At 41.5% G+C, this 26,377-nt stretch overlaps 1 protein-coding gene across 3 annotated transcripts in view; it reads left to right on the forward strand.

Annotated features, from left to right (window-relative positions):
• WDR17 (WD repeat domain 17) overlaps positions 1–25,160 on the forward strand; it is a 110,714-nt gene extending 85,554 nt beyond the window's left edge. For 2 of the 3 annotated variants that reach the window (XM_014577787.3, XM_006131597.4), the window contains exons 21-30: positions 2,811–2,910; positions 4,484–4,623; positions 7,585–7,605; positions 11,148–11,259; positions 14,248–14,389; positions 14,494–14,596; positions 17,897–17,998; positions 19,698–19,796; positions 20,017–20,200; positions 22,303–25,160. In XM_014577787.3, the coding sequence (XP_014433273.2) occupies positions 2,811–2,910; positions 4,484–4,623; positions 7,585–7,605; positions 11,148–11,259; positions 14,248–14,389; positions 14,494–14,596; positions 17,897–17,998; positions 19,698–19,796; positions 20,017–20,200; positions 22,303–22,422 (1,123 nt within the window). In that variant the 3' untranslated portion in view covers positions 22,423–25,160. The remainder of the gene's footprint in view (positions 1–2,810; positions 2,911–4,483; positions 4,624–7,584; positions 7,606–11,147; positions 11,260–14,247; positions 14,390–14,493; positions 14,597–17,896; positions 17,999–19,697; positions 19,797–20,016; positions 20,201–22,302) is intronic. The other variant, XM_006131598.3, reaches the window with a different exon arrangement.
• The last annotated feature ends 1,217 nt before the right edge of the window (positions 25,161–26,377 follow it).

Genomic DNA, 26,377 nt, shown 5'->3' on the forward strand with positions numbered 1-26,377 from the left:
TGCGCCTAGCCACTCTGGAGAATCAGCTGTTGCCAAAGCCTTCTTTTGCTGTGTAGGTGTACTAGATGAAACTCCCTCCTCCAAGAGAGTAACTCTGCTCTACCATCAATTGTCTCAAACAACTTCCATTTACCCAGGGAGTGACTTCAGATCACATCACTGCAATCCCTTTTTTGATAACAGCTCTCTGGCTTTATAGATGCTCCACCTCTTCCTACACAGGTGATCTTCCCCTACTTACAGCCTTTCTCTCACCCTTAATTCTCCCAGACTGCTGTCTAATAGGTTAATTGACCTATCTGATCTCCATTAACCCTTAAAGGGAGTGTCCCTATCAAACTTCCTGCAGTAAAAACCTGGTGAATGTACTAATGTTTGCACCTACATTTAAAAACATAAATCATGTAATGTATGCAGAGTTGGGCATGGGCAAGCACAAGTATTGGTTTACATGCACAGTTATCTGTCTTAGATAGTCTTTTGAGCAAGCAGATGTAGGTTCAGGCAAATTCGGCATATATACTATGATCTTTTAAAAATACAGTGCTATTGTTCTAATTCTGATTCAATACAAATGTGTATTGATATGCACATGCTAAAATCAGCATCCTTTAAATACACATATATACAGATGTTTATTAGTGGTAGTATTTAGTATTTGCTAGGACTATCAAGTGATTAAATACTAATTGTGATTAATTGCATGATTAAAATATTAATCATTATTAATAATGCTGGTATTAATAGAAGACCGTTTATTTAAATATTTTGGGTGTTTTCTACATTTGCAACCCGAAAGAGCCGGGTTCGGGCAATCTGCGCATGTGCAGATTGCCGGACAGCACGGCTGGCGAGCGGGGCTCGCTACGGTTAGGCGAGCCCCAGTCATCAGTGTGAAAGCATGTTCTCTGTAATGGAGGCCAAATCATAAAGGGACATCTGAATGTTTAGCAAATCTGGTGTGTAAATACTTTGCACTGCTGACTACAAACGTGCTATGTGAATGCCTATTCTCGCTTTCAGATGACATTGCAAATAAGAAGTAGGCAGCGTTATCTCCGGTAAATGTAAATAAACTTGTTTGAATGATGGGCTGAACAAGAAATAGGACTGTTTGGACTTGTAGGCTTCAAAGTTGTATATTGTATCATTTTTGAGTGCAGCTATGTACAAAAATCTACATTTGTAAGTTGCATTTTCATGATAAAGAAATTGCATTACAGTACTCGTATGAAGTGAATTGAAAAAATACTATTTCATTTCTTTATAATTATTACAGTGCAAATATTTGTACTCCAAAATAATAATATAAAATGAGTACTGTACACTTTGTATTTTGTGTTGTAATTGAAATAATATGTTAAAAAATATAGGAAAGCATCCAAAAATAATTCATAAATTTCAGTTGGTATTCTACTGTTTTAATGGTGGGTTTAAAACTGTGATTAGTTGTGATTAATATTTTTGCCTTAATTGGGCGAGTTAAACTGTGATTAATTGCCAGCCCTACTGTTTACATCATGTTAAGAGCTGCCCTCATGGATCAGGACCATGTTAGGTTCTGTACAAGCACAGAACAAAAAGATGGTCTCAGTCCCAAAGGGCTTGCAATAACATGGGAATATACATTTGTATTTCTAGTTCTCCACTTTGATGCAGTCAAAATCCAGGACCCAAAAAAGCTTGGTTTGAAGTCTAGTGGTTTTGATAAGATGAATACAGGCAGTCCCCGAGTTACGCTGATTCGACTTATGTCGGATCTGCAGTTACGAACGGGGCTTTTCTCGCCCCGGAGGACTGGAGCGGTGGGACGCCCAGATGCGCTGCAGTCCCACTGCCCCCGTCCTCCGGGGCGAGAAAAGCTGCTCCACGTCTCCCTGGTCTGCTGGGGGGGAGCCCCCCCTAGCAGACCAGGGAGACCGGGAGCAAAGCCGTGGAGGATGCGGGCAGTCCCGCCACCCGCGTCTCCCTGGTCTGCTGGGGGCTGCAGACCAGGGAGACCGGGAGCAAAGCCACGGAGCACGTCCGCAGGGGGACAGCCCGGGCGCGCCTGGGCTTTCCCGCTGTGGGCGTGCTCCAAGGCTTTGCTCCCCGTCTCCCTGCAGACCAGGGAGACGGGGAGCAAAGCCGTGGAACACGCCTGCAGCGGGACAGCCCGGGCACGCCTGGGCTGTCCCGCTGCGGGCATGCTCCGCGGCTTTGCTCCCCGTCTCCCTGGTCAGCAGACCAGGGAGACGGGGAGCAAAGCCATGGAGGACGCGGGCGGTCCTGCCACCCGCATCTCCCTGGTCTGCTGGGGGGAGGAGAGGTGCAGCTAGTGCCCCCCCCCGCCCCTCCAGCAGACCAGGAGCACCCCAGCTGCTCTGCCCCAGGCGTCCCCAAGTCAGCCGCTGCTGAAACTGACCAGGGGCTGACTACAGGAAGCCCGAGGCAGAGTTGCTTCCTGGAATCAGCCGCTGATCAGTTTCAGCAGCAGCTGACTTGGGGACGCCTGGGTTTCTTAAGTTGAATCCGTATGTAAGTCAGAACTGGCGTTCAGATTCAGCCACTGTTGAAACTGATCAGTTTCAGCAGCGGCTGACGCCAGTTCTGACTTACATACAGATTCAACTTAAGAACAAACCTACAGTCCCTATCTTGTACGTAACCTGGGGACTGCCTGTAATTTACAACAGAATGGGTCAGTAACATCTCTAGTTTACTTGTTAGTGTGTTCAGCTGCATTTGATACCCTTACTTATAAAGACTGCAGTTGGTTTAGTTATAAACTTTAGAAGTGTTCTTGCAGAATTCTTGTTTTGCTCTTACAGACTCCTCCACAGGGTCAGTAAAGAACTGGCAGAGTGGTATTTCCAGGATGGCCGTGCAGTTCTTGCAGCGTGTTGCTATCTAGCTGTTGAGAATATTGAGGTAAATTTTTGTTTTTTTCTTTACAGATGAAAAGATCAATAGTAGGTTATTTTTTATATTGATAGTTGTAGTATATTTTCTAAAACATAGATTACATAGATTACACTTATGTCTTTTTATTCCTTCTCATTGATAAATAGAGTGAAATCCTGACCCCATAAAAGTCAATGATAGACCTCCCATTAACTTCACTGGGGCCAGGATATCACTTTTAAGCACAGAAAGAAATTATTTTATATACTATTATATGAATAAATACAAGCTCTAAATATAGGAAAATAGAAATATTAGTGTATTATTTGTATTGCTGTGTTGCCCTAATAAGAATAGGGATCTTATTGTGCTACCTGGCATGAAAACACATAGGGAAATACAGGACTTGCACTCTAAATAGGCAAGACAGGCAAATAGTAATAGAAAGACAACATATACACAAGGGCTACGTCTACACAGCAGGCTTTTTGCACAAGAACGGCTGTTCTTGCGCAGAAACTTGCAGAGTGTCTACACTGCACATGCATTCTTGCATAAGTATATTTACAGTAAAGCATCGGAACAGAGGGCTTCTTGCACAGGAGTTATTCCTCTCCCCACGAGGAATAAGCCCTTTTGCGCAAGTGCTCTTGCACAAGAAGGCAGTGTGGCTGGGCAACAGGGGTGTCTTGTGCAAGAAATCCCTATGGCTAAAATGGCCATCAGAGCTTTCTTGTTCAATAGAGCACCCACACTGCCATGGGTACTCTTGCGCAAAAGCACATCTCTTCCACAAAAGCACATGGCAGTGTGGATGCCCTCTTGTGCAAGACCTTTTGCGCAAGAACTATTGCGCAAAACAGTTCTTGTGCAAGAAGCCTGCAGTGTAGATGTAGCCAAAATGTTAAAAATGCATTTCTTGTTAATTACTTTTTTTATTTACCTTGCTTCAGACCATCACCATCATCTCTCTCTCACTCTCAGTTTGTCCTCTTGCTGTCACATGGTGTCCTTTTTCCACTCTGCCCTCGCCACAGAAATAGATTCCAGGAGAGTGGGAGATGAGGAGAGAAGGCAGACAATGAGCTGGTGCCTGAGTTACAAGGGAACTAGAAGTCTTTAAAGGTCTTGTGGCCTCTTCTGTCCTCTCCAGTCCTTGCTGGCATTGCTCTTTACCCCAAGGAGAAGGTGGGATGAGACTGGGGAAACTCATACCTCCAATCTTAAGTCTCCTGGGCTCAGGAACAGAGGGCAGAATGGCTTTTGCAGGCCCTGCAATCTGTGCTGGGAACTGACAACAGTGGATTCCACTGAAACAATGTTCATTTATATTTGTTTTTTAGACCATTTGGCAGGACAAAGGATGATGTTAGACTTTGGGTCAAAGGAGAGCAGTTTTGTTCCTTAAAAGATAATAGATATGTGGTAGACTATTACTGAGTCCTCTGAACAGCAGAACTTAAGTTTTAGGCTTTTAAATTAATGCATGTTTTGTAACTCTGTAGAAAGTGCAGTCTTACCAATGATGTAACATGCTAGTCACAGTGTTTCCTAAAAAGTGCTTGTGTCACTTACTGATATGATTTTCTTATTGAGCAAGCTTGCCATGGCAAACCTGATTCGTGGAAATGAACTGGAGTTGGCAGTCAGTGTGGGTACTGTCTTAGGAGAAAGTGCAGCGCAAGCAACACATTATGCTCTAGAGTTACTAGCAAGAAAATGTATGACAGTAACAACATGGTAAGAATTTCTTACTCCAAAGAAGATTTTTTTTCTAACAAAGCAGAAAGTTGTTATAACTGACAGAAGTCCATAGAATATGAATTAAGCTATCATTTGGAATCCTTTGTAGCTCTGTAATAGAGCTGCTAATAGAAATGAGATACAAATTGAGATACCATTCACTATATACCAGAGATGGTGAGATCTTGGAACATTTAATGCATAGAAGTAGTGTGCCAAAAGAGAGAGAGGCCATGATTCTAACGTCTTTATTCAGGAAAACCTATTAAAAATCGTTTGAGTTTTGCCTGAGCAAGAGCAGCAGAATCATACCTTTAATGTATAAAACACACATTGTAAATAAGTAAGCAGATGCAGTGTTCCCACAATGATTATCAAACTTTTAACTTGTGTTTGAACAGTTAAATCTACTTCAGTTGCCCAAATCAAGAAATTAAAACTGCATCAATTTCATAAAAGTGAATGAAAATAGTCACTAAAATGGAGAAACTAAGCAGAAGTCACTTGGAAGTAAGGCTAAAAATTATCCATAACTAATAAGTGAACGGCCTCTTAGATAAAAATTTATGATATGGTATTTAAAAGGACTATAAGGCATAAAGACCTAGGCGGGAGAGGCATAATTTAATATGGCATTGGAAATACCAGTAGGAGAGATGAAAATCTATTGAGAGTCCACAGAATTGGTGTTTGACTTTCCCCAGAACGAGACCAGACCTATGTTTCATACAATGGAAATTTCACAACGTCCTGTATTATGCTGTCCTCCATGCATTGGTTTTACTGTGGTCCGGTACAATTACGGCTTATCATTCTGTGATAGAGAATACAATATATAATGAAACAAAACGATTATGTAGGAAAAGTTGGCAGTGTTTTAGGATTTGTATTTTGATTAAAGAAATAGAAATTAACTTGGGATAATCAATCTGTTTTAAAAAAAAAATCTAATGGCCTAAGTTTTAGTTTTTCTGTCAAAGTTGGTGATTGATTGCCGAGACAGAGATGTACCAGGATTAGCCTTGTTGACCTCTTTTCCACATAAGAGTAAGTCTAGTTTATCCAAGGAAACCATTGCAGGAACATTGATTGCATCAAATGATTTGTTATAGCTCTTGTTTTGAAAAGACAAGTTTGGCATGTCAGCACAGCAGAAAGTTTGACAGAGTTGTTCTGGCACAAGCACTTTCAACACTACAATACAATTCAACATTTTACCAATAATAGATGCATTGTTGAATTCTGATGATTGTTCCTGATGATTGTTATTCCACAATACACACAATCACTGTGGAAGCAGTTGCTTTTATGTAACGTCTGAACAGGAATTCTGCAGATATAATTGGGAAGACAGATTAAATGGTACAATTGTAACTCTTGTATCTTACCCATGCACACAATTAGACTGATACAAAGCTGAGGCTTTAAATATATTCTGTGCTCACTTGCTGAGTTCTAACTGTATATACCCCATAAACTAAAAAAACAACAAATGGTCTGGTAGCGCTCTACAGACTAACAAAACATATAGATGGATACCATCTATATGTTTTGTTAGTCTGTAGAGCGCTACCAGACCATTTGTTGTTTTTTTAGTTTATCCTGTACAGACTAACTTGGCTATCCCCTGAAACTGCTGTATGTACCCCAATGATTCAATTTAACAGATCATTAGAGCTCTTTGATCTAGGCTGCTTTGAAATGGAACTAGCTCAAAGCACTCTAATAAACTGTTGATGCATATCATCAGAGTGCACACCCTGTTCACACCCCAGCTTGCCACATCTAATTTCTCATATAGACAGGCCCTTAGAAGAAACCATTGCATTAAGCTAAGGACATCATCCCAGTTACTACAGCCAATGCTTGTAATATTCCTAGGATAGCAGTTGTGTGTACACTGTACAGTCTTTGCAAGCTCAGTGTTCTGACCTAAGTTGTTGCACCAATTTTTAGCCAGAGACTGCTGCAACACAGTTCAGCACACCTTTCAGATACCTCAAATAGCAATAATATATACTTTTGCAATATGTATGTCTTACTATAATGAGAAGCAGAAATTGTGGATTCTCTAACCTATATGGAACTTCTATTAACATTAGAAATCTTTACGTTTCTATAACTCAATTTAAATTTAGAAATACTCACTATTCTGAAACATCTTTATTTTGCTATAGTTCATGAATTTCTCAGAATACTGGAAGATCTTTTGTTAACTGATGATGAAATAGGTTATTAATGGAACATTATACTATACATTCTTCCACTGTTATTCTCTAAAAAACAAAATATACTGAGGAAAATATATTGAGTGTTTGATAATGTCAGCTTAGTTTGGGTATTTACCCTTCACCTACTAGCATCCTAAAATTGCACTTCTTTCCATTAGATGAACCTTTATGGCATGTATTTGTTGAAAGCTTACTCCTACTTCATTGGCCTCAGCTGTACTATTTTTCTAGATACAGTATTTTTTTCAAAATTGGTTCTTGGAAAAAAGTCAGGAACATAGTTGAGGATGGCAGAGACTTTTCTTTTAAACAGCTATTTTCCATGTATGGTCTCAAATTACTTGTGCCAGTTTTCCAAAAAATAGATTTTATCTAGATACTTAGGCCAGTACATGCCAGCAAAGCCATATTATGGAAACAGTTTTTTGGGAACTGATCTTGAAAGCCATTTCAGGATCCTACAAAGATTGTATTCTGAGTATGACTTCTGTGTATCTTGGAAAATTAGCTGTTATATATTTAGTGACACATGCTAATATTCCAAATAGCTTCTCAAATCAATTTTGCAGTGGGGGACAGAGTCGAGCCATTGATATAATTTGCTGCTGCTGTTTCACAAAGCCAAATATATCTGGCTATTGGAGTGCTAGTGCTCTTTGTTCATTAATTTGTCCCTTATTTAGTAAATAATTTTTTTCTCATTACTGTTTCAATATCTTCCTTTTAGCTTTCCACCTCTTGGATACAGGTACTTTGTTGTTTCTAAAGAGAGATTCTAAAAAATATCCATTGATATTCATATACTATCAGCCTAGGCTAAAAATAGCTTTAAACTGAATACTTTTTTCTATTTTTCCCCTAGTGCTGATGAAATATTTATTTTATATATGTTTTGTAGAATGATAGATGGGCAGAAGTTGTTTGCAAAGAAACAATTCAGTAACATTTTCAGGTGACCACATAAACTCTGCTAGGGTATGTCTACACTATAGTGTTATTTCAAAATATCTTATTTCGAAATAATTTATTTCGAAATAACGCATCTACACACAAAATGCATTCGAAATAGCATTTTGCTATTTCAAAATAGCGCGTCCACACTGAGTGGACTCTGAATTGCATTTAAGGCTGGCTGGAACCAGTTTCAGCAGAGCACCAGGTCAGAACTTACTGTGTGGGGCTGCTGCCTGAGGCTATCTGAGGTCTGTCCTTAAAGGGACCCCCCGGACAGCCAGTTCTCAGCTTTCCCTGCTTGCTTGCCTACCTCAATGAGGGACAGCAAAGCATTTTGTCTCTGCGTGCTCTGGTTGCCCTCACTCGGGACACGACAGCACTCTGCAACATGGAGTCAGAGCTGCCCCTGGGCACTCTGGTGCTTCTCTTGGATGTGTTGCTGAGAGTCTGGCTGCACTTTCTGCAGGCTGCCATCCGGGAGGTCCATCGTGGGGCTGTCAGTATCCAGGAGGCCCTGCGGGAGAGCTTCCACCCTGAGGAGCACTAAGAGCCTCCCTGGTCTGTCCCACTGGGGGCTTGTGCCTCATTCCTCCCTCATCCTTCCACTTACCCCTCCCTAACCTCCCTTCCTGGTGTAAAATAAAATACATGTATTTTCATGAACACAAACTCTCTTTATTTAACAAAACTGGGGGAGGGAATGAAACTCTGGTGAGACTGGGGAAAGGAGGTGGGAGAGGGGAGAAGAGAGGGTGGGAGAGGGGAGGGGGAAACCTGGGAGGAGGGATCTGGAAGGGGGGAGCAAGGAGAAGAAGGGGAAGGGGAAGCTCAGGGCTCAGGGTTGGGGGTCTCGCTGGACCAACTTAATTGTAATGCAAACCTGCTCCTGGGTTCGCATGTGGCCTTTGGTCGCCAGGCTGTCAGCTATCCTGCCATAGATGGCTTCATTCCTCCGTCTAGTGCAGATATCATGGATGGTGGGAGCATCCCCCCCCAAACCTGAGTAAGGTTCATGATTTCCACCCTGGACCAGGAAGGCGCCTGCCTTCTCTGGGCCCTGGCAGGCTTCTGGGAGCTGGCAGACTGCTCCTGGGGAGCGGTGGACGGCTGGTTGCCAGTGGCTCAGGTTTTGGGGCCAGTGGGTCAGGTGCAACGACTGCTGGCTCTGGGATGGTAGGCTTGGAGCTCCTGTGGCCAGAGTCTACCTCTTTAAGGGCTCCAGGGAGGGGAGGAGGGAGTGGAGTGTTCTTGGTTGAGGCTGGAGTGGCCACCAGGGCATCCTGGGAAGGCTGGAGGCCTCCAATCATATATATAGTAGCCCAATGTCTGTCACTCTGTAATGCTGAAATGCTGGCTGTTCCCTCTGGGCGGCACTGTTGCCTGAGTCATGTCCTTTGCCTCCCGCCATGGTGCTCGGCTGACTTCTGTGCCACTCAGCCGCAGCTGGCTGAGCGGCGCAGAAGTCAGACGAGTGCCACGGCAGGAGGCGAAAGGGGGTGGGGTGGTGACATGCTGCGTGACAGCGTCCCCTGGCCGTGAACGTCACCATCCCTCCTCCCTTCACCTCCTGCTGTGGCGTTCGGTTGACTTCTACGCCGCTAAGCTGGACCGCCTCGCAGGAGCAAGCGGTGGTTTGGGCTCCATGCTACTCATGCAGCACGGGGAGCACTGAGCCCAAATGGCTGTTTGGGCTCCGCAGTCCCCCGAGTGAGAGGCAGGAGGGGAGGAGAAGAGAAAGAGAGAGACGGAGAGAGAGGCAGGAGGCGGAGGAGAGGTGGTGGGGGGAGGAAGGAGGAGGAGGAGAGAGAGACACGGACATGGAGGGGAGATCCGAAATTCCCGTGTTATGACGGGCTATTGGCTAGTTTCAAAATAAGTGTCTACACAGCACTTATTTCAAAATAGCTACTTAGAATTTGGCGTTATTCCTCGTAGAATGACTTTTACCAAATTCGAAGTAAGCACTCTGCTATTTCTAATTTATTTCAAAATAGTGATTTGGCTGTGTTGACACTAAGAAAGTTATCTCGAAATAATGGCTGTTATTTCGAAATAACTTTGCAGTGTAGACATACCCTTAGTAAAGAGTAAACACACTAGAAGAATAAAAATATGGAAATAACTCTATTTCTATTCTTAACTGAATGTACATTTATGATCATATGTTTAAGGGATTAGAAATAGTCTGAATCAGTTAGAGCTGGAAAAAGAAAGAACACCCATTTTAATAAGAAAATAACAGAATAATGAGTAGGAAATGTCATCCTCCCCACTCCTATTCAAGTATGTAGTGCCAGAATTCAGCAAGAAGAGACTGCACTCCAGTTGAGGAACATTTGAACCTCAGTGGCCCTTTTCTCCAATATAAGTTGGAGTGCTAGGAATGAAGGGCACCCTTGCTTCACCTGCAGATGCACTATACTCTTTGACAGATGGTAACAATCTATAGATATACTTGATGTTTGGTGAAAACGTATGTGTGTGGAGAACCACCTCAATCTATGCAGTTGTTTGAAGCTAAATTGTGCATTTCCCCATATTGACCATAAGTATCATTTCCTGTATAGTCAGTCCTGGCATAATTAATGAACAATTAAAATTACTGTCAATACAAATGTGTGGATTGTACACTCAGGAACATCAGTCAGAGATAGCTCTGCTGATGAAGAGAGCTCAATGCTATGGCTAACCGCCACATTCCCTGAGCTACAAATGAAGTGTTCAAACCTGGAGCGGTACCTCTTTGATGCTTGTAGGGCTGCAAGGATCAGGCATAGCACACTGGGAAAAGAGGAAGAGCCAGGATAATCTACTATAAGGTGCTAAATAAAATAGCTGTTTAAAAATGTTGCTATGTTAGTAACAGTTGTTCTTAAATAAATGTTCCCTAGATGTTATTTTATGTGAGTTGAGGTTAAAAAAGTAAACTTAATAAAGAGTGTATTTTCAGCAGTGAGACTGCCACAAGGAGCAAATCCATTTGCATTGGACTGAGAATGTATCCCGTTTTGAGTTTGAAATTCTATTTTGTAATTACACAACACTTTTAGTGCTGACTGTTGTTGATTTCATGAAGTTCTGGGAACTTTGTGCCTTGCTAACTTCCTGGAATTGAAGTAGAGCAAAAAGAGGCAGTACTCTCCTCATAAGCCTCTATCTCTAATTATGTAGGCTTACTGGACTGATCCCCATTTTCCATTTCCCCAGCAACAACAGCAGTTTCGTCAGTGTAAGAGGAAAGGCACATGTAAAGAAAACAGTCCTACCTCTGACATTGCATCTCCATGATTATGTATTGGTTGTTGAGAGTGACTGCCACATCTTCTGTTTGCACAGGGACTTAGCAGCAGATCTTCTCATGATGACTCCCAATAATGAACTGCAGTTAGCAAAGCTGTGTGCTTTCTACCCTGGATCGACAGCAGAGATAAATGAGCTACATGAAAAGGTGCATTTAAGGGCTTTTATTTTTAAAAAATTATTTGAAGAGTAAAATGAGATTGTGTGTTAATTTGTTTCTTAATTTGTAGATAAATTCATAACAATTGCAGGCAAATTCATTTTAGCATGGATTTGACACAATAATATTTCCTATTATCTCTCATAAGTTTTGTTGGTTTGTTTTTATCAGTTTATGCACAATAAGAAATGTGTCACAGGGTGCTATAAAAGCTGTCATTCATGTTAAAAGTCTACACTTGCCAACAAGGACTTAACAAATATTTGAACTATCTCACCCATTACAAGACAGTTTCCCCAATTATCACCTCTAATACCATTAACTCACAAACATCCCACTCTCCCTACCTCTAATATCATCAATTCACAGACACTTACCTTCCTTCCTTCCTTCCCCCCCCCCCGCATCCCCCTCCTGTTCTGCAATGTGATTTGTCCTTTTCATATTTGTTCATTTTTTTTAATTGTATCCTTTGGTATATATGGTTGTGACTACTTTCTTCCACTATTTGATCTGATTTGGTCTGGCCCACGAAAGCTCATCATCTAATAAACCATCTTGTTAGTCTTTAAAGTGCTACATTGTCCTGCATTTTGCTTCAACTACCCCAGACTAACATGGCTACATTTCTATCAGTGATTAGATAGTGTTGATAGTAGTTTCCCTGCTTCCCTCCTTGAGGAGGGCATGCCGGGGCCCCATGACTTCAAACCCTGTCAGCAGTGCTCCAAACCCATGCCCCACGGAGATCCACACAAAGATTGTTTGAAGTGGTGAGGGCCATTTAACTAACACCTGCAAGATCTACAGGTTCTTTAAGCCATGTACTCAGAGGGAGGGAGACTCAATGCTTAAGCTCCTGTTAATGGAGTTGGCACTTCAACCCCCCCCCCCGCTGGAGGCAGCACCGTAGGTAAGGAGTGCACCAGTGCCGACTAGAGAGACAGAGAGGGCTCCAAGGCACACGGAGCCTTCCTGGCACCGATCGGCACCGAGGCACCGATCTCAATCGCCGGTGCCATTGACTAGTAAATGGGTGTGAAGTGAAAGGTCACTGTGGAAGCGGGACTGGAGCACCTGCCCCCTGGAGCCGGTGCTTCAATGGAGGAGCCCGGTAGGATCGGGAGCCCAAGGGGGCTGGGACCTGTCCCTGGAGGAGGTCCGGAGCCATCCATGCCGGAGACATTCTCAGCGGCCCGGGAGCTGATAGAGCTGCACACCCTTAAAGACTCCAGGGCCACCCTAAAATCCCTGGGCATCCACACCCCAGCCCTGCAGCAGCGTCCACTCAACCAGAGGCTACAAAGAGGCTATCAGCAAGGGCCGCGGTTTGATAGTAGAAGGTCTAGGGCTCCCACAGCCAGGGGGAATAGGAGGAGATCACAGGGTCCTCCTGACCAGAACCCCGGGGGCCTATGTCCGGCTTTTGAAGGTGCGCCCGAGGACGGAGTTCCAGTCACTTTTGCCAGAGGCTGTCCCCCTTTTACCAGGCCTGGTGTGCTATCACCACAGACTGTTGGGTACTGGACATGGTACAGAGGGGATACTCTATCCCATTCCTTTCTTCCCCATCCTCCCATCCCCCTCCCCTGTCCCTTTTCAGGGATCCCTCTCACGAGACCCTGCTCAGGCAGGAGGTCTCCATGCTACTTTCTCTAGGGGCAGAAAAGGAGGTTCCACTGTCCCTCCGGGGAAGTGGCTTTTATTCCCACTACTTCCTGATCCAAAAATCCAAGGCGGTTTTGTGGGGGCATGTTTGGACACGATGTGTGGCAGGGTGTCCCTCCTGTGTCCACAGACATCGTTCGTGGCCTTCAGGCTGCCCCCATGACCATGGCACGGAACTGCATTAGGCTTTTGCTCACATGGCGGCATGCACATATGTGGTGCGCTCCACCAGGCTCCACCTCAGTCCTCTCCAGAGCTGGCTGGTGATGGCGTCCAGGCCAGCCCTCAACCATATCGACCTGGTGGTGACGGTTCCTCCAGCAATCCTATCAACCCTAAACTAGTGTCTGAGGGACTCCAAAGTATGCAAAGGGGTCCCGTTCCACCACCCCTCCCCCACAGTCTAGCTGTTGACTGATGCATCTGACACAGGATGGGGTGCCCACCTGGCGGATCTTTGTACTCAAGGTATGTGGTCGGGGGCAGAGAGGAACATGCATATCAATGTCAGGGAGCTGAGGGCGGTTCAGCTAGCTTGTTAGACATTTATGCCCCAGCTATGGGAGAAATGTGTCCCCGTTCTCACAGACAACACGATGGCCAGGGCTCGCTGAGTGGTGACGAGCCCTGCTCGCCAGCTGCGCGGTTCTGCGCTCTGCACCGGCTCTTCCAGGGTGTAATCTACTCACCACAGGCGAGTAGATTACATTGTTTGTCAAGCCCTGATGATGGCGATGTACTACATCAACTGTCAAGATGGTGTTCATTCCTCTCCCCTCTGGGATCATTCGCTAACCCTCTGGGATCTGTGCACTGCTTTACTTTTGACCTGATTGGCTCATCTAATCACTTCTTAAAAAATGGATTTTCGCAGAAAACCCTCTCACAAAGTTCTTATATGCTGAGGCTGATGTTTACCAGACATTTGGCATACTGAGTCTACCAATGTTCTAGGGCCATTCTGTGCAAAAAAATTAAAAATTCTGCATGCAATATTTTAAAGTCCTGCAAAATTCTGTGTATTTTATTTGTCAAAACTCTAGTTTCAGTTATTTTGGACAGTATAGAAACAGTAAAAAAGATTCCTGTAGGATTAGAAAGTTAAAGAAACTCCTTACAACATCCCCATTTCAACTGAGAGGTGAATAAAGGTGACATCTTTATTACCTTTTAAATAAAGTGAATTATCTTGTCTTCATATATGAGATAATCTATTTTAGTTATGCTTTATGTGAACTGCAGAAGTTTTTTGAAACTTAGCATATTCAAACAAAACTATTTATTTTTTGTGTAAAACTTGTTTTCCAGTGTAATCTACCAGGAGTAGATGAATGTATGCAGTTGGCAGAGACAGCTCAGGCAAAAGGAGACATATTTGAAACCATAAAATACTATTTGTTGAGTGCAGAACCAGAAAAAGCTCTTCCCATTGGCATTCGATATATTAAAGGTAGGATTATGAATGGAAGAACCTGATCTCAATGTAAACATTTGTTTGGCTTCTTTCCGCTTTGGTATTTACCATTTTAATTTTTTGTTTGTATTTTTCAACAGAACAAATTAGTAGCTCAGATTGGACTTTGGATTCAGTATGCACTTTTCTTGACCTTCTAAGCTATATACGCACTGAAAGATTAGTCCTGCATAAATGTAGTGAGTGAGTATATTTTCAAGGACTATAAGATTGAATCTACACTCTTGGTGTAAAGATTACTCTTTCACTTTGTTTACAGTCATGTCATCTGCTTCTTTCCTACTGCTAGCAATCACTTGGATATCTTTACAACATAGCTTTTAGCTGATGCATCTGAATAAAAATAATAAATATTTATTATTTAATCCATCGTCCCTAACATAGGCAAACTTCCTAATAGCCAATAGGTGTTTTCAAATGTTAGAAGTGAAGGTTAAGTCCTAAATTCAGATTCAGGCCAAACTGTCTGCATTTGTAGTAGCAGAGCAGGATCTTGAAGGTATGAGGCAGGATATTCTCTGGTTATTTCACTGAGTTGATGAAGATGTTGGAGGAACTTCAGGCCACAACTAGTGATGTAAACAACTGGTTGAGGCTACCTGATAAACAAAATGCTTATCAGGTAGTTGCGTAGGAACTCGACTAGACACTTCCTCCCTCTTGCTGAACCAGTTCCCTCCAACACCATCTTCTCAGGAGGTAGGAGAGGCAGAAGGCAGCGGAGATTGAAACAGTCCTGATCGCACTGGTCCGACTGCAGCTCCTCTCCTTTTGAAATGTTCGAGAGCTGCAGGCAGCTCCTGTGCATTTCAAAGGGAGAGAGGCAACCGGAACCTGCTAGGAACCCAGTTCCCACTGCCTCTATTCCTTTGAAATGTATAGGAATCTTGTACATTTCAAAGGGAGAGGTGCAGTGAGATAGCGAGCACCCCTCTTATCGACTAATCGAGTAGACTCAATTAGCTGATTAATCAAAATTTAACATCCTTAGCCACAACCTGTGCATTCCCTGTTTTGTGTACTTATTGAGAATGCTGTGGGATGACCACTGCCACAATGTCTATCTCCTCAGAACTCCTTGACATTCTAATCAGAGGGGGTATAAACTTGGATTTAGGACACAGACTGCACTTCTTGCATTTAATTATCCGTTTGTGGTAACAATGATCAGGTATTCTTGCTAACTTTTAGAACAGTCAGCTGCCTTTGAAGATGCTGATCATGAAGTGTTGCTGGCCCATCTGTGGTCTCAGGTAGGAGTAGCTGGGGTGTAATAGGCTGCCAATAGCCTTTGTTAGCTGAGAAGACCTGAAGAGTTGCACTGGGAATTATTTGTCAACTGTAAAGGCACTCCAGTGAAGCAAGTAAAGTCTATTGCTTACCGGTATGGGGAGAGGGGAGAGAGGAGAGGAAGAGGTGAGAAGAGAGGGAAGTGTTACCAGCTAAGTGGGGTCACATGGCCTTCCCTGTAACTCCTTCCCTCCCACGGTGCTCATTCTTGCCCCTCCCCAAAATCCATACCATTTTACTTGTGGGGAGTGGCATAGTGTGCTCTCTCCTCCTCCTGCTGCACTGGAGACTTCAGGAAAAGAGCAGAATGTGGGGCTGCTGGGTAGCCCCACACTGGCAGCTCTTCTGGTATTAGTATTGTACTGCCCCTTAATTCGAATTAGCTGTTAAACCTCATTCCAGGAGGAATAACAGCTAATTCGAGTTAGGGCTTTACTTCGAACTCCCGTTTCACTGCCGCGTGTAGACGCAGGCGGTCATCCGGGCTAGTCAATTTCCAAAATGGTGACTGCCTGGGAACATGCTAATGAAGCACGGGATATTTAAATCCCGCGCTTCATTTGCAATGTCGGTCACCCTCATTAGCCTCCCTAGTTCGAACTAGGGGGCTAGTGTAGACATACCCTTAAGAAACAAAATAGCTGTGGCTAGTAGTGCAAAGAGCCATGTATTATATATTTTTATGTATATCTATAAGGCACATATATATTTATTTTTATATAGCTGTAACCCTAAGGCACCCCCAGCCTCCCTGCTTTAACCCAATACCTTCTCCTTCCCCCAGAGCCAGGCATCCCCAGCCCCCCTTCTCTAACCCAATCTCTCTCCCATTCCCCAGAACCAGGTGGCCTCAGGCCCCTCTGCCCCCGCTCTAACCCAATGCCCTTCTAGGTCCCCCAGAGCCAGGCAGCCACAGTGTGTAGGGCAGTGACTCTCCTCCCCAGCCTCCTACTGGTGTCCCTTGCACCACAGCTCTGTGTCTTTGCATGTTTTCTCCGTCTTTCTCCACACAGCCATTTTCTCTTTGGTTGTCCCTGCTCCTTGGGGGAAAAATTCTTTTGTTTTATAAATATTGCCCTATCTGCACGGCTAGTTCCTGCACTCCCCAGGAGGCTGGGGCTGCTTGCCACTGACAGATGAGCACTCTCAACAGCCATCTCCCTTGGACGGGAAGGGAAGGAGCAGGCTACATGCATTGGAAGGGAGAGAGAGGTGGGCAGGGGAATCGGGCTATGCAGCTTTTCACCCTTGCTGCCTCTCTTCCCCTGACCCATCCACCACAAGTACAGAAATACAGCCCCACGCTCGCTGCTCCTGGGAGGGCTCCCTTCCCATTATCCCCTGGGCCAGCAATCACGCATCAGTTTGAACTGACCACCATCTAGCAATCCCAGCCACCCACCCCTCCCCCAGAGCCAGGCAGCCCTAGATTCTTTTATTAACGCCCTGGGTCTCACTGGAGTCGCTGCAGCCACGTGCTTTTTCCTCAAGGTGCTGGGGCACGTGTGCAGAGCAGCCATGAACTGTCCAAGCACATGGTTCCGAAAGACAGTCAAACGTTTCCTTGGAGGCAGGTGCTGCCACCCCCTCGCCGAATCCCAGACATTTTTTATGTTTTAAAAAAGCCAGGAAAATGAGGATATGTCTGGGAAAAAATGGACATATGGTAACCCTAAAGAGCCGCATTTCTATGAGCAAAGAGCCGCATGTGGTTCGAGAACCACGGGTTGGCCACCTCAGATGTAGATGGTATCATGAGCTTTTGTGGGCAAAACCCACTTCTTCAGATGACTGGAGTATTAAAAGTCTAGATTGATGATTAAATAAGGGAATGGGGGGGAGGAAAAAAAGAAGAAGAAAGACAGTAATAGATTGTTCAAGTCGTTACAAAAGGCTGAAATTTGTACTTGAGTTTTATTTTAAATAACTGTCAAAACACTCAGAATCTGTGTGGGGCACTTCTTATTCTGCAGCACAAGAAAAAATAAAAATCAGTAAATGGACTCGGTGTTGAGCAGAAGAAGTGTAGTTTACAGATATCTAGTTAGAGCTGAAATGGAATCAGTCAGGCAGCACAGACATTGCCTACACAAATACACAGATCAAACAGGATTTTGAATTAGTTAGTAGAGTGATAGTCTGTTTAAAGTTTCTGCAAACGATTTAAACTATTTTTTATCTTTTTTTTTTTAGAGTTCGGAATGAGCTGCTGATATTGTCTGGTTACATTGGGGCTTTACTTGCTATTAGAAGAGAGTATGCTAGCATTGTACCTGCACTTTATGAATACACAAGGTAATTTTAATTATTGATCTATTTGCACTGCAGTACATCCAGGAGCCTGAATCAGGATTATGGTACATAATAAGAGACAATCCATGGCCCCAAAAGCTCATCAATTCAAAGTCCCTTCCTGCAATGATCTCATGTGGATGTATTCCTGTGCTTACCCAGAGCTCCATTGGCTTCTTGGGTGCATCACACAGGTACAAGGGTCAACCTAAAAGCAGAATGTGGATCTCAGTCAACCAGCATGATCCTCAAAGAAAAGATTGTTTTTTTAAGTAGTCTAGATTTTCTCCTTGCTTTATTATAAGTTATAAACTGTACTTTGTCATTTATTTGACTAAAAATAATTTGAGAAATAACAACAGGAAGATATAATAGACTAAGGAAAAATAGGTTAGTAATAACCTCTTTGTGACACTTCAGCATCAAGTTTTGAGATGTTCTGGGACTTACAGAATCCACGGAGAACAAGGCCCTTTTAAAGCCTTATTTCTTTAGCATGACCTTGCAAGATGGATAAAATCCACCACAATCTGCCATCTGAGCTTTTTAGACTCCAATCCAACAAAATATATAAGCATAAGATGTTCCAGTAAAGTCAAATGGTCCTGTACGTATGCTTAAACATAAGTACTTGCATAAATGTGGAATTAGGAACTATGTACATCGAAAAGTTGTCCCTCTTTTCTTGCCTTAGTTCAGGTTGGATCTCCCTGGTCCAGCACCCTTAGGATCTGACTAGTCCTGGATGAGGGATTTTGCTGGACCAGGGAAGGTCATTTCTGTCCCTTTGCCATTGGCTCCCTCCATCCCTGGTCCAATTGCCAGCCTCCTGGCTGGCTCCCCTCTCTCACTGTCCCCTGCTGCTGTGCCTGGCTCCTGCTGCCACACCAAGCAGCCTAGTGGCCTCCACATGCTGGCTTCCTGCTGCCACACTGGGCAGCCCAACTGCTTCCATGCCCCAGGCTCTCGCTGCCCTATGGGGCTGCTCTACCACCACGCTTAGGGTTCCCACTGCCCTGGCGGGAAGCCCTGCTGCTGTGTGTTGCTCTCCTGCTACCTGCCAGTCTGAAGGGCTCCTAGATTCTAGCTTTCCACCTGGACTCTCTGGTCTTTAAACATCCTGGTCCATCTGGACCACGGATGTTACGGACCAGAGTGTCCCAGTTTAGAGTTTCAACCTATATATGTAAAAATTAGGTACAGTGTTAGTTTTCTGAAAAATTCTATTTAGACATCTATTCGGGCAAGACAAAATTGTTTCAGATATTGTGCTAAATCACATTCAGTTGATCTACTTAGCCCTCCATCATTCTCAGGTATTATATTTATTTATCTTTTCAGTAAACATCAGGAATACAGACCAAGCCACACAATACTATAAAATTCAATAACTGTCATTTTAAAGAAAGCATTTACAGCCTTAAAAAAATATATATCAAAGGAAAACTCAAGATAATTAAATCAAGATAATTAAATGTAGACATATAAAAACTAATTATGCTTAAATTCAGTTATAGCATTGTAGCAAAAATATCCAATTTTATGGTCAGTTCAACATACAGTATACTTAAAAACAGATTCACATTGTTTATTTCTAGATTATTTTTCCTTCCAGTCTAACAATGTATATTTTCTTAATTTAATTTTTTCTGTGGGAATATATTTTATTTTCAAATTCTAATTACTTTTTATTTCTCTTTAGTCAGCTTTTAAAACGGCGAGAGGTCTCTGTTCCCCTGAAAATTGAACAGCTCTCTGAGGAACTAGATGCTTGGAGAGCTTGCACTCACTTAGTCAACAAGTACGTGTGAAATGTAAAATTATCATAATAGAAGTTACTATAATTTAAATGTGCTCATTGTAAATACATTGTTTTATCCCATTTTTTTCTTTGTAGAATATGATTATATCAATTTATATAAAAATTAAGGTACTTCATTTTGAAAGAATAGTTTTTGTGCATCCTGAGGCATACTGCAAATAAAATAAATAGCTTAAAATGAAATGTATTTTACTCACAGATCTACTGATGAACTGTCATATACCTCTCCATCTGAATCACAGAGAATGGTATATTCAACATTGGTATCACGAATAAAAGAAGAGCCTCTTAAAGGAATGATTGGACCAGATTACGTCACTGGATCTAATCTTCCTAGTCACTCAGACGTTCACATCTCTTGTTTGACAGGATTAAGGATACAGGTACCATTTTATGGAGCCTGAATGCTCTTTTTGGAATCTTACTGTATATTTTAGAAATGTGCGTCTCTCTGTTCATAAGCATGTTAGTCCATTTGTTCAAGAATTCTTCCTAAACAGTAAGAGCTAGAGTCACCAAATTTGATATGCAGCTTCCTCTTATTATAACTTAAAGCAAGGTAAGGGTTTGACTGTGCCAGAACAATGGGATGTACCTGGAATTCAATTGTTTTGCATCAAATGGAAAGGGAGCTGGTGTGTGAGAGAAGGGACAGTTATACTCACAAATGACCACATGGTGCCCCAGTTCTGGGGAACAGCCATTGCAGGCCTCCGCAGCCCCGAGCTGCCCCTGGGGAGCAGCCCCAGGAAGAAGATGGTAGGCAGGTCATAGAGAACACTAGAACTGGAAGGGACCTCAAGAGGTCATTGAGTCCAGTCCCCTGCCCTCACGGCTGGACCAAGCACTATCTAAGACTATCCCTGATAGATGTCTATCTAACCTGCTCTTAAATATCTCCAGAGATGGAGTTTCCACTACCTCCATAGGCAATTTATTCCAGTGTTTAACCACCCTGACCGTTAGGAAGTTTTTCCTAATGCCCAACCTAAACCTCCCTTGCTTGAGTATCCTGAAATGGCTATTGCTGCCATTTTGACTTGAAGGAAATTGTCCTTAATTACAGTAAGTTATACAGAAAGAAATTGTCATGAGCAAAAATAGTTGAAATCCCTAACTGGACCGGTCAAAAGGTTTTAGTCTGTATAAGAAAAAGAAATTTCTCTTTGTATGTGTTCTCCTTGTTTTAATGTGTGTGACCTATTGCCAATGTCACCATGGTTTGAGTTTAAAAGAATTAAAAGGTTTTTAGATTGTCCTTAATGCTTTGGAAATATAATATGCATTTCTACAGCCAACCACTATCATTACATGAATTAAAAACATACATTGGTGAGCCTTCAGAGGACAATTCACTTTCTCTCCCTATAATTTAATAATATAAAAGATACACATTCAAACATGACTATTAGCCTTTGTGATCAAAGTATTTAACATATATTATTCCTCACCACATCCCCATGTGGTACATATTATTATTGCCGTTTTTACAGATAGGGAAATATCCAGAGACTTTCAACTCTGCACAGTACATTTCTCCAGACCATGCTGCAATTTGAAGATACCCTGGGCTTGTATTCATTAGTGCTTACAATATATCATAAAATTGCCTACAGGGGTAAAAAAGACATTCCTTGAGGGACATAAGTTATATTGAACTTAGTGCCAATGTAGACATAGTTATACTGGTGAGAGAAGTTCTCCCGCTAACAGAGGTACTTTACTCAGAAAGGTGTCAAAATTATGCTGATGGGAGAGAATAAATTCTCAACAGCCACACAGAAATGATTAATTATCTATAAGATAGTTTGGTAATATGACAGAATTTGAAATTTGGGCTTGTAGATTTTAGGGCACATCGGTATACTGATTAAAATAGCATTATAAATGGAGTGTGAAAACTTTAGTCGGGTTTGATTACAACAGATATAACTTTTTAATGTGAGTGTAGCTATTACATACATTACTGTTGTATTCTCTAGACATTTTCATCTCCAGTGAAGTAGTGGTTTTCAAACCACAGGTTGTACCCAGTACTGGGTCATGGAATGTCAGGCACTGAGTCTCATTGCTGCAGGGTGATCAGGTGACCAGTGGGGGGCTACACTGTGTTGCATCCCAGAAGTGGCTGGAAACAGGCCTGGCTCTCTGGCTTTCCCTCCCTCTCTCTCTTTCTCTCTCTCTCTCTCTCACACACACACACACACATCACTGACTGGGAGCCACTCAAGGTAAACCCTTCCCCAGACCTGACCCCGCCCTCCTGCCCAAAGCCAGAACCCCCTCCTACATCCCAAAGCTCTCATCCTCAGCACCATCCCAGAGCCCACACTCTAGTCAAATTATGTTGGGTGATGGGCATAAACAATTTTCTTCAACTGGATCATGAGTAAAAAAGTTTGAAGACCACTTTGCTAGATTGCATCGCTTCTTGAAGTATGGTGACATGATTATCTTTTTTCTTCCCTTTTCTAAACATTCACAGGGTCCTGTGTTTTTCCTTGAAGATGGAAAATCAGCTATTTCACTGAATGATGCTTTGATGTGGGCCAAAGTGAATCCCTTCTCACCATTAGGAACAGGAATACGACTTAACCCATTCTGATAAGATTGCTCCACCCCCGCCCCCAGTGCTTAAAAGAAGTAACATCCAGCAGGTTAACGTTAATTTAACCTTGATTGTTGAAGGACAGAAAGATGGCAGTTGATTCTTCCTGAAAGACAGTTACTTGAATTTTGCAAAATGTAAATGAGAAAATGAAAAATTGATTTTTATATATAAAAAGTTATGATAATCCAAAGAAAAAAATGTCCTTACATAATTGACAGCCATTTTTTTTAAAGATGAGAATACTGTTGTTAGACAACATAAACATCTTTCAGTAAATTTTTGTGAACAAATTGTAAAGCAAATAAAGAAATACCTGCACATTATCAATATACTGGGGTAGCCTGAACTGTGAAATTCTTAAGACATTTTAAAATACATCAGTACACAAATTATTTATGCTTTTATGAATTGCCACTGAGATACAGCTGAGCTTCATATATCCCTTTTTATTTGTACCGAATACTTGATAAATATGATTCTAAAAAGTGATAGTGTATATTAAATGACAATATAGTCAAAATACTTCAATTTTTAATTAAAAATCTTTTACTACAATAAATATTTAAGCTTGAACAGTAAAAGTCATTTTGATGAATATCTAGATTAGAATAAATTATATTTTCTGATAAGTTCACTTTTAGTACTCCCCCTTATATTTTAATGAGCTAAAATATTTTATGAACATTATTTTTTTAATAAATAGCTTGTAAGTAATAACTTATTCAATGAAAATTATTGAAATACATTATGTAAATTAAAACTTTTGTTTTTTAATTTTGTATAGATTGTAAAAATGCATATGATATTGAGAACCTGATACATAAAATGTGGGCATTGCTTTATTTAGTCGGTTAGTTCATGTCCAGAAGTATCTACTCAAATGAAAGAAAAAATGATGGCAATGAGTATTTTAGCTAACCATTGTGTATAATATCAACTACGCTAATGAGAAGACCAGTCGTTCACAAATAGAATTATTCTTACATCAAATACCATTAGAAATCCTTTTACTGTGTTTCCTGATCAGCATGTTAGTGGCACTGTTCTCTTCAACTTCATTTTCTCTTCTCCCCTGCATCGTCCCCAGAAATAAGTTATGTTGGTTAGGTTATAAAGAGGTAACAATAAAAAATAACTGAATGTGTTTTAAGTAACCTGTACAAAATAGGAATAACACAAGATACAGCCCCTCTCATCTTATAATGCCTTGCAAATGTAACCAATATAATTAATCCTCACATTAACCCTATGAGGTAGTAAGGCATATAAGGATGTTAAGAAGCAGGTAATTGACTAAATGTGTATTTGATATAATTTGTATCGAGTACACAATTAGTTGTAAGGGGCCTCACTGTGGCTCTACAGTTTAAATGTAGTAGGAGCCAGGCACTGGGTCACAGACCACTGTGTGTCTGCTTTTTAAATGTAGTTAGAGCTGCCTGGCTCTTATTACATTTAAAAAGAAGAGATGCAGCAGGGGATCCAGCACGAGCCAGGACTCAGCAGTCTCGCCTTGCGTCAGGTCCCAGACTGCTGTGCATCTGCCTCCCCTGCTTCTTCCAACCCTTCTGCACCATGGAGATGGCCTAGGCTTATCAGATAGTCAACTACTCAACTAGTCACTTACATCCCTAAAGACATGTCCTCATTTTACTAAGCAGAAACTGAAATAGACTGTGGTGATCTGCCCTAAGCTACAGAGGAAGTTAGAACTCAGAAATTCCTGGAATCCAAAGCACATATTCCAGACCAAGTGTAGAAAAACATTTTTATTTTTATTTTAAGTTTGAAGTTAATTTCTATAAAGGGTGTGTTTTTGGCCACTCAGAGAAATAGGATATTCTAACTACTACCCCTTCTTTTGTAAGCCATCTTTACACCTTTATTTGGGTATCAGAGAATTAGGTATCACTTTATAGCTTCCACCATTTGGGATTTGTTTCTCTTTAGGGAATTAGAGTTGGAATTCAGAAAAAAAGACAACATTAATTTGTAGAGGAACTATAACCTCTCTAGCTGTGAATAAACAATGGGTTACTTTTTTGAATCAGAGATCAGTAGTTACCTTGTGTTGTGTGACTTGTGTGGTAAAAGAAATCTAGGCATTTAACAGATAGGGAAAGATGGAGAGTACTGATCTTCAGTCCTAATGCTTGTTCAACTTTATGAATTGGAAACTGAAGGATTGACTCAACTGCCACTCTATTCTTTAAATCTTTAGTAGTAGCTTGAAGACTTATACTGCTACTGCTGTATTTAAATCTTTAAATAATTATAAATATGTAGTATAACTGCATCTGTTTGTGAAAATTGTGCCTTAATTTGGAACCTCAGACAAATCTTTTTCTTCTTTAGACACTGAGGAAGGTAAATTATTTTATTATGTTACATTTAGATTATACAAATTAAGTCAAAGGGAAGCTTTTATATTAGAAATATGTCCGCTAATAGTCTTTGTAAACAAAAATTATGTTGCATTTACTTTATGGCAGTCTTACCCTATGTGAAGGGGAAAAATGTCAGGAAAAATATTGTAAAATGTGCATTTACTGTTAAATATGTAGTTGCAACTATCAAAACATAGCTGCATCAATGTTTTCTAAACTAATTTCAGGTTGTTTGCTAAAATGTGATTTCATTGTCAAGCAGAACTGCTCAACTCTAAGCTATTTCTCCTTCACTTAAAAAAACTCTCTTGTGTCTTCATCTTCAAATAAATGTGCTTGACCTATACAGTGTCTGAATTTCTTTATAACTTTCCAGGCAAAGCTATTTCAAGCCTTACAACTTTTATACCCTGTAACAGGTACTCTGAAAAACCTCGTGATCTTAGTGTTCTTGGAATAAGTGTTAAATTTATAAAATGTCTCAACCAAGATAACACATTTGTCAAAATAAAGAAAAGCCATGTCAAACCTATTATTATTGTTCTAAATTTCAGAAACAGGAGGCAAACACAGTTCTAAAGTTTATTACACATCTTAGTGATAAACTAACTTTATGCTGTGATATGAAATGTAATTTTGGACAACTCAGATTTTTGACTTTTGTAACAAAAGTTTATTCAGTACCACAAGTAAAAGGACACTATATGTGGACAAGGACTTACAAAATACTTTACCAAATTCCAGTGATTGAATAGGCCAAAAGGTAAGATTGAAGAAAAAAAAAAGTTGTCCCCCACCTAAAACTGATGACATGATGTTAAAAAAACCAGTTATTTTCCAAATGTATAAGCAGCAAATTAAAATTCTATTCAGGGTGCAAATAGACAAAAGTATTTTTTAAAAAATAAACAAATAAAAACTTTATTAAATAACTTTAATTTCTTTAAAAGTAAATCTATTTAAAATTTGAAATTGACACTCTAAATATTAAAATCATATAAACCAAATAAATGAAATAAATAGCACATTTGATGTAATATTTTAAAATCAGGTTACTGAACTGTTAGGACCCACCTGCTAACCCGCTGGAGCCAAATTTCAGAAAGTTAAGTGTATTAGTCTGTTTCAGCAAAAACAAGGAGTCCTGTAGCATCTTAAGGACAAGCAGATTTATTTGGGCATAAGTTTTTGTGAAAGCTTATGCCCAAATAAATTTTAGTCTTCAAGGTGCCACATAGCTCCTATTTTCACCTGGAACCAGAATTTATTGAAGTGCTAATTAGGGCTGTCAAGCAATTAAAAAATGTAATTGCGATTAATCTCGTGATTAATCGCGTGCACTGCCCCTTTGAAACGCTGCAGCAGTATTTCAAAGGGGCAGCACTGTGGAAGCCTGGAATCAGCTGGAGTCCTCAGCTGACTCTGGCTCGGTGCAGTGTTTCCAAGAGGAATCACCGCGGGAGCCCTGGGTCAGCTGGAGTCCCCAGCTGACCCCGGCTCCGTGCCTTTCTGCTACTTAGAAATGCCGGATTGGCACTACAAAGGGGCAACGTAACCCGGAG

Source organism: Pelodiscus sinensis, chromosome 5 (assembly GCF_049634645.1).
Source record: "Pelodiscus sinensis isolate JC-2024 chromosome 5, ASM4963464v1, whole genome shotgun sequence".
In the NCBI taxonomy this organism is placed as follows: Eukaryota; Metazoa; Chordata; order Testudines; family Trionychidae; genus Pelodiscus; species Pelodiscus sinensis.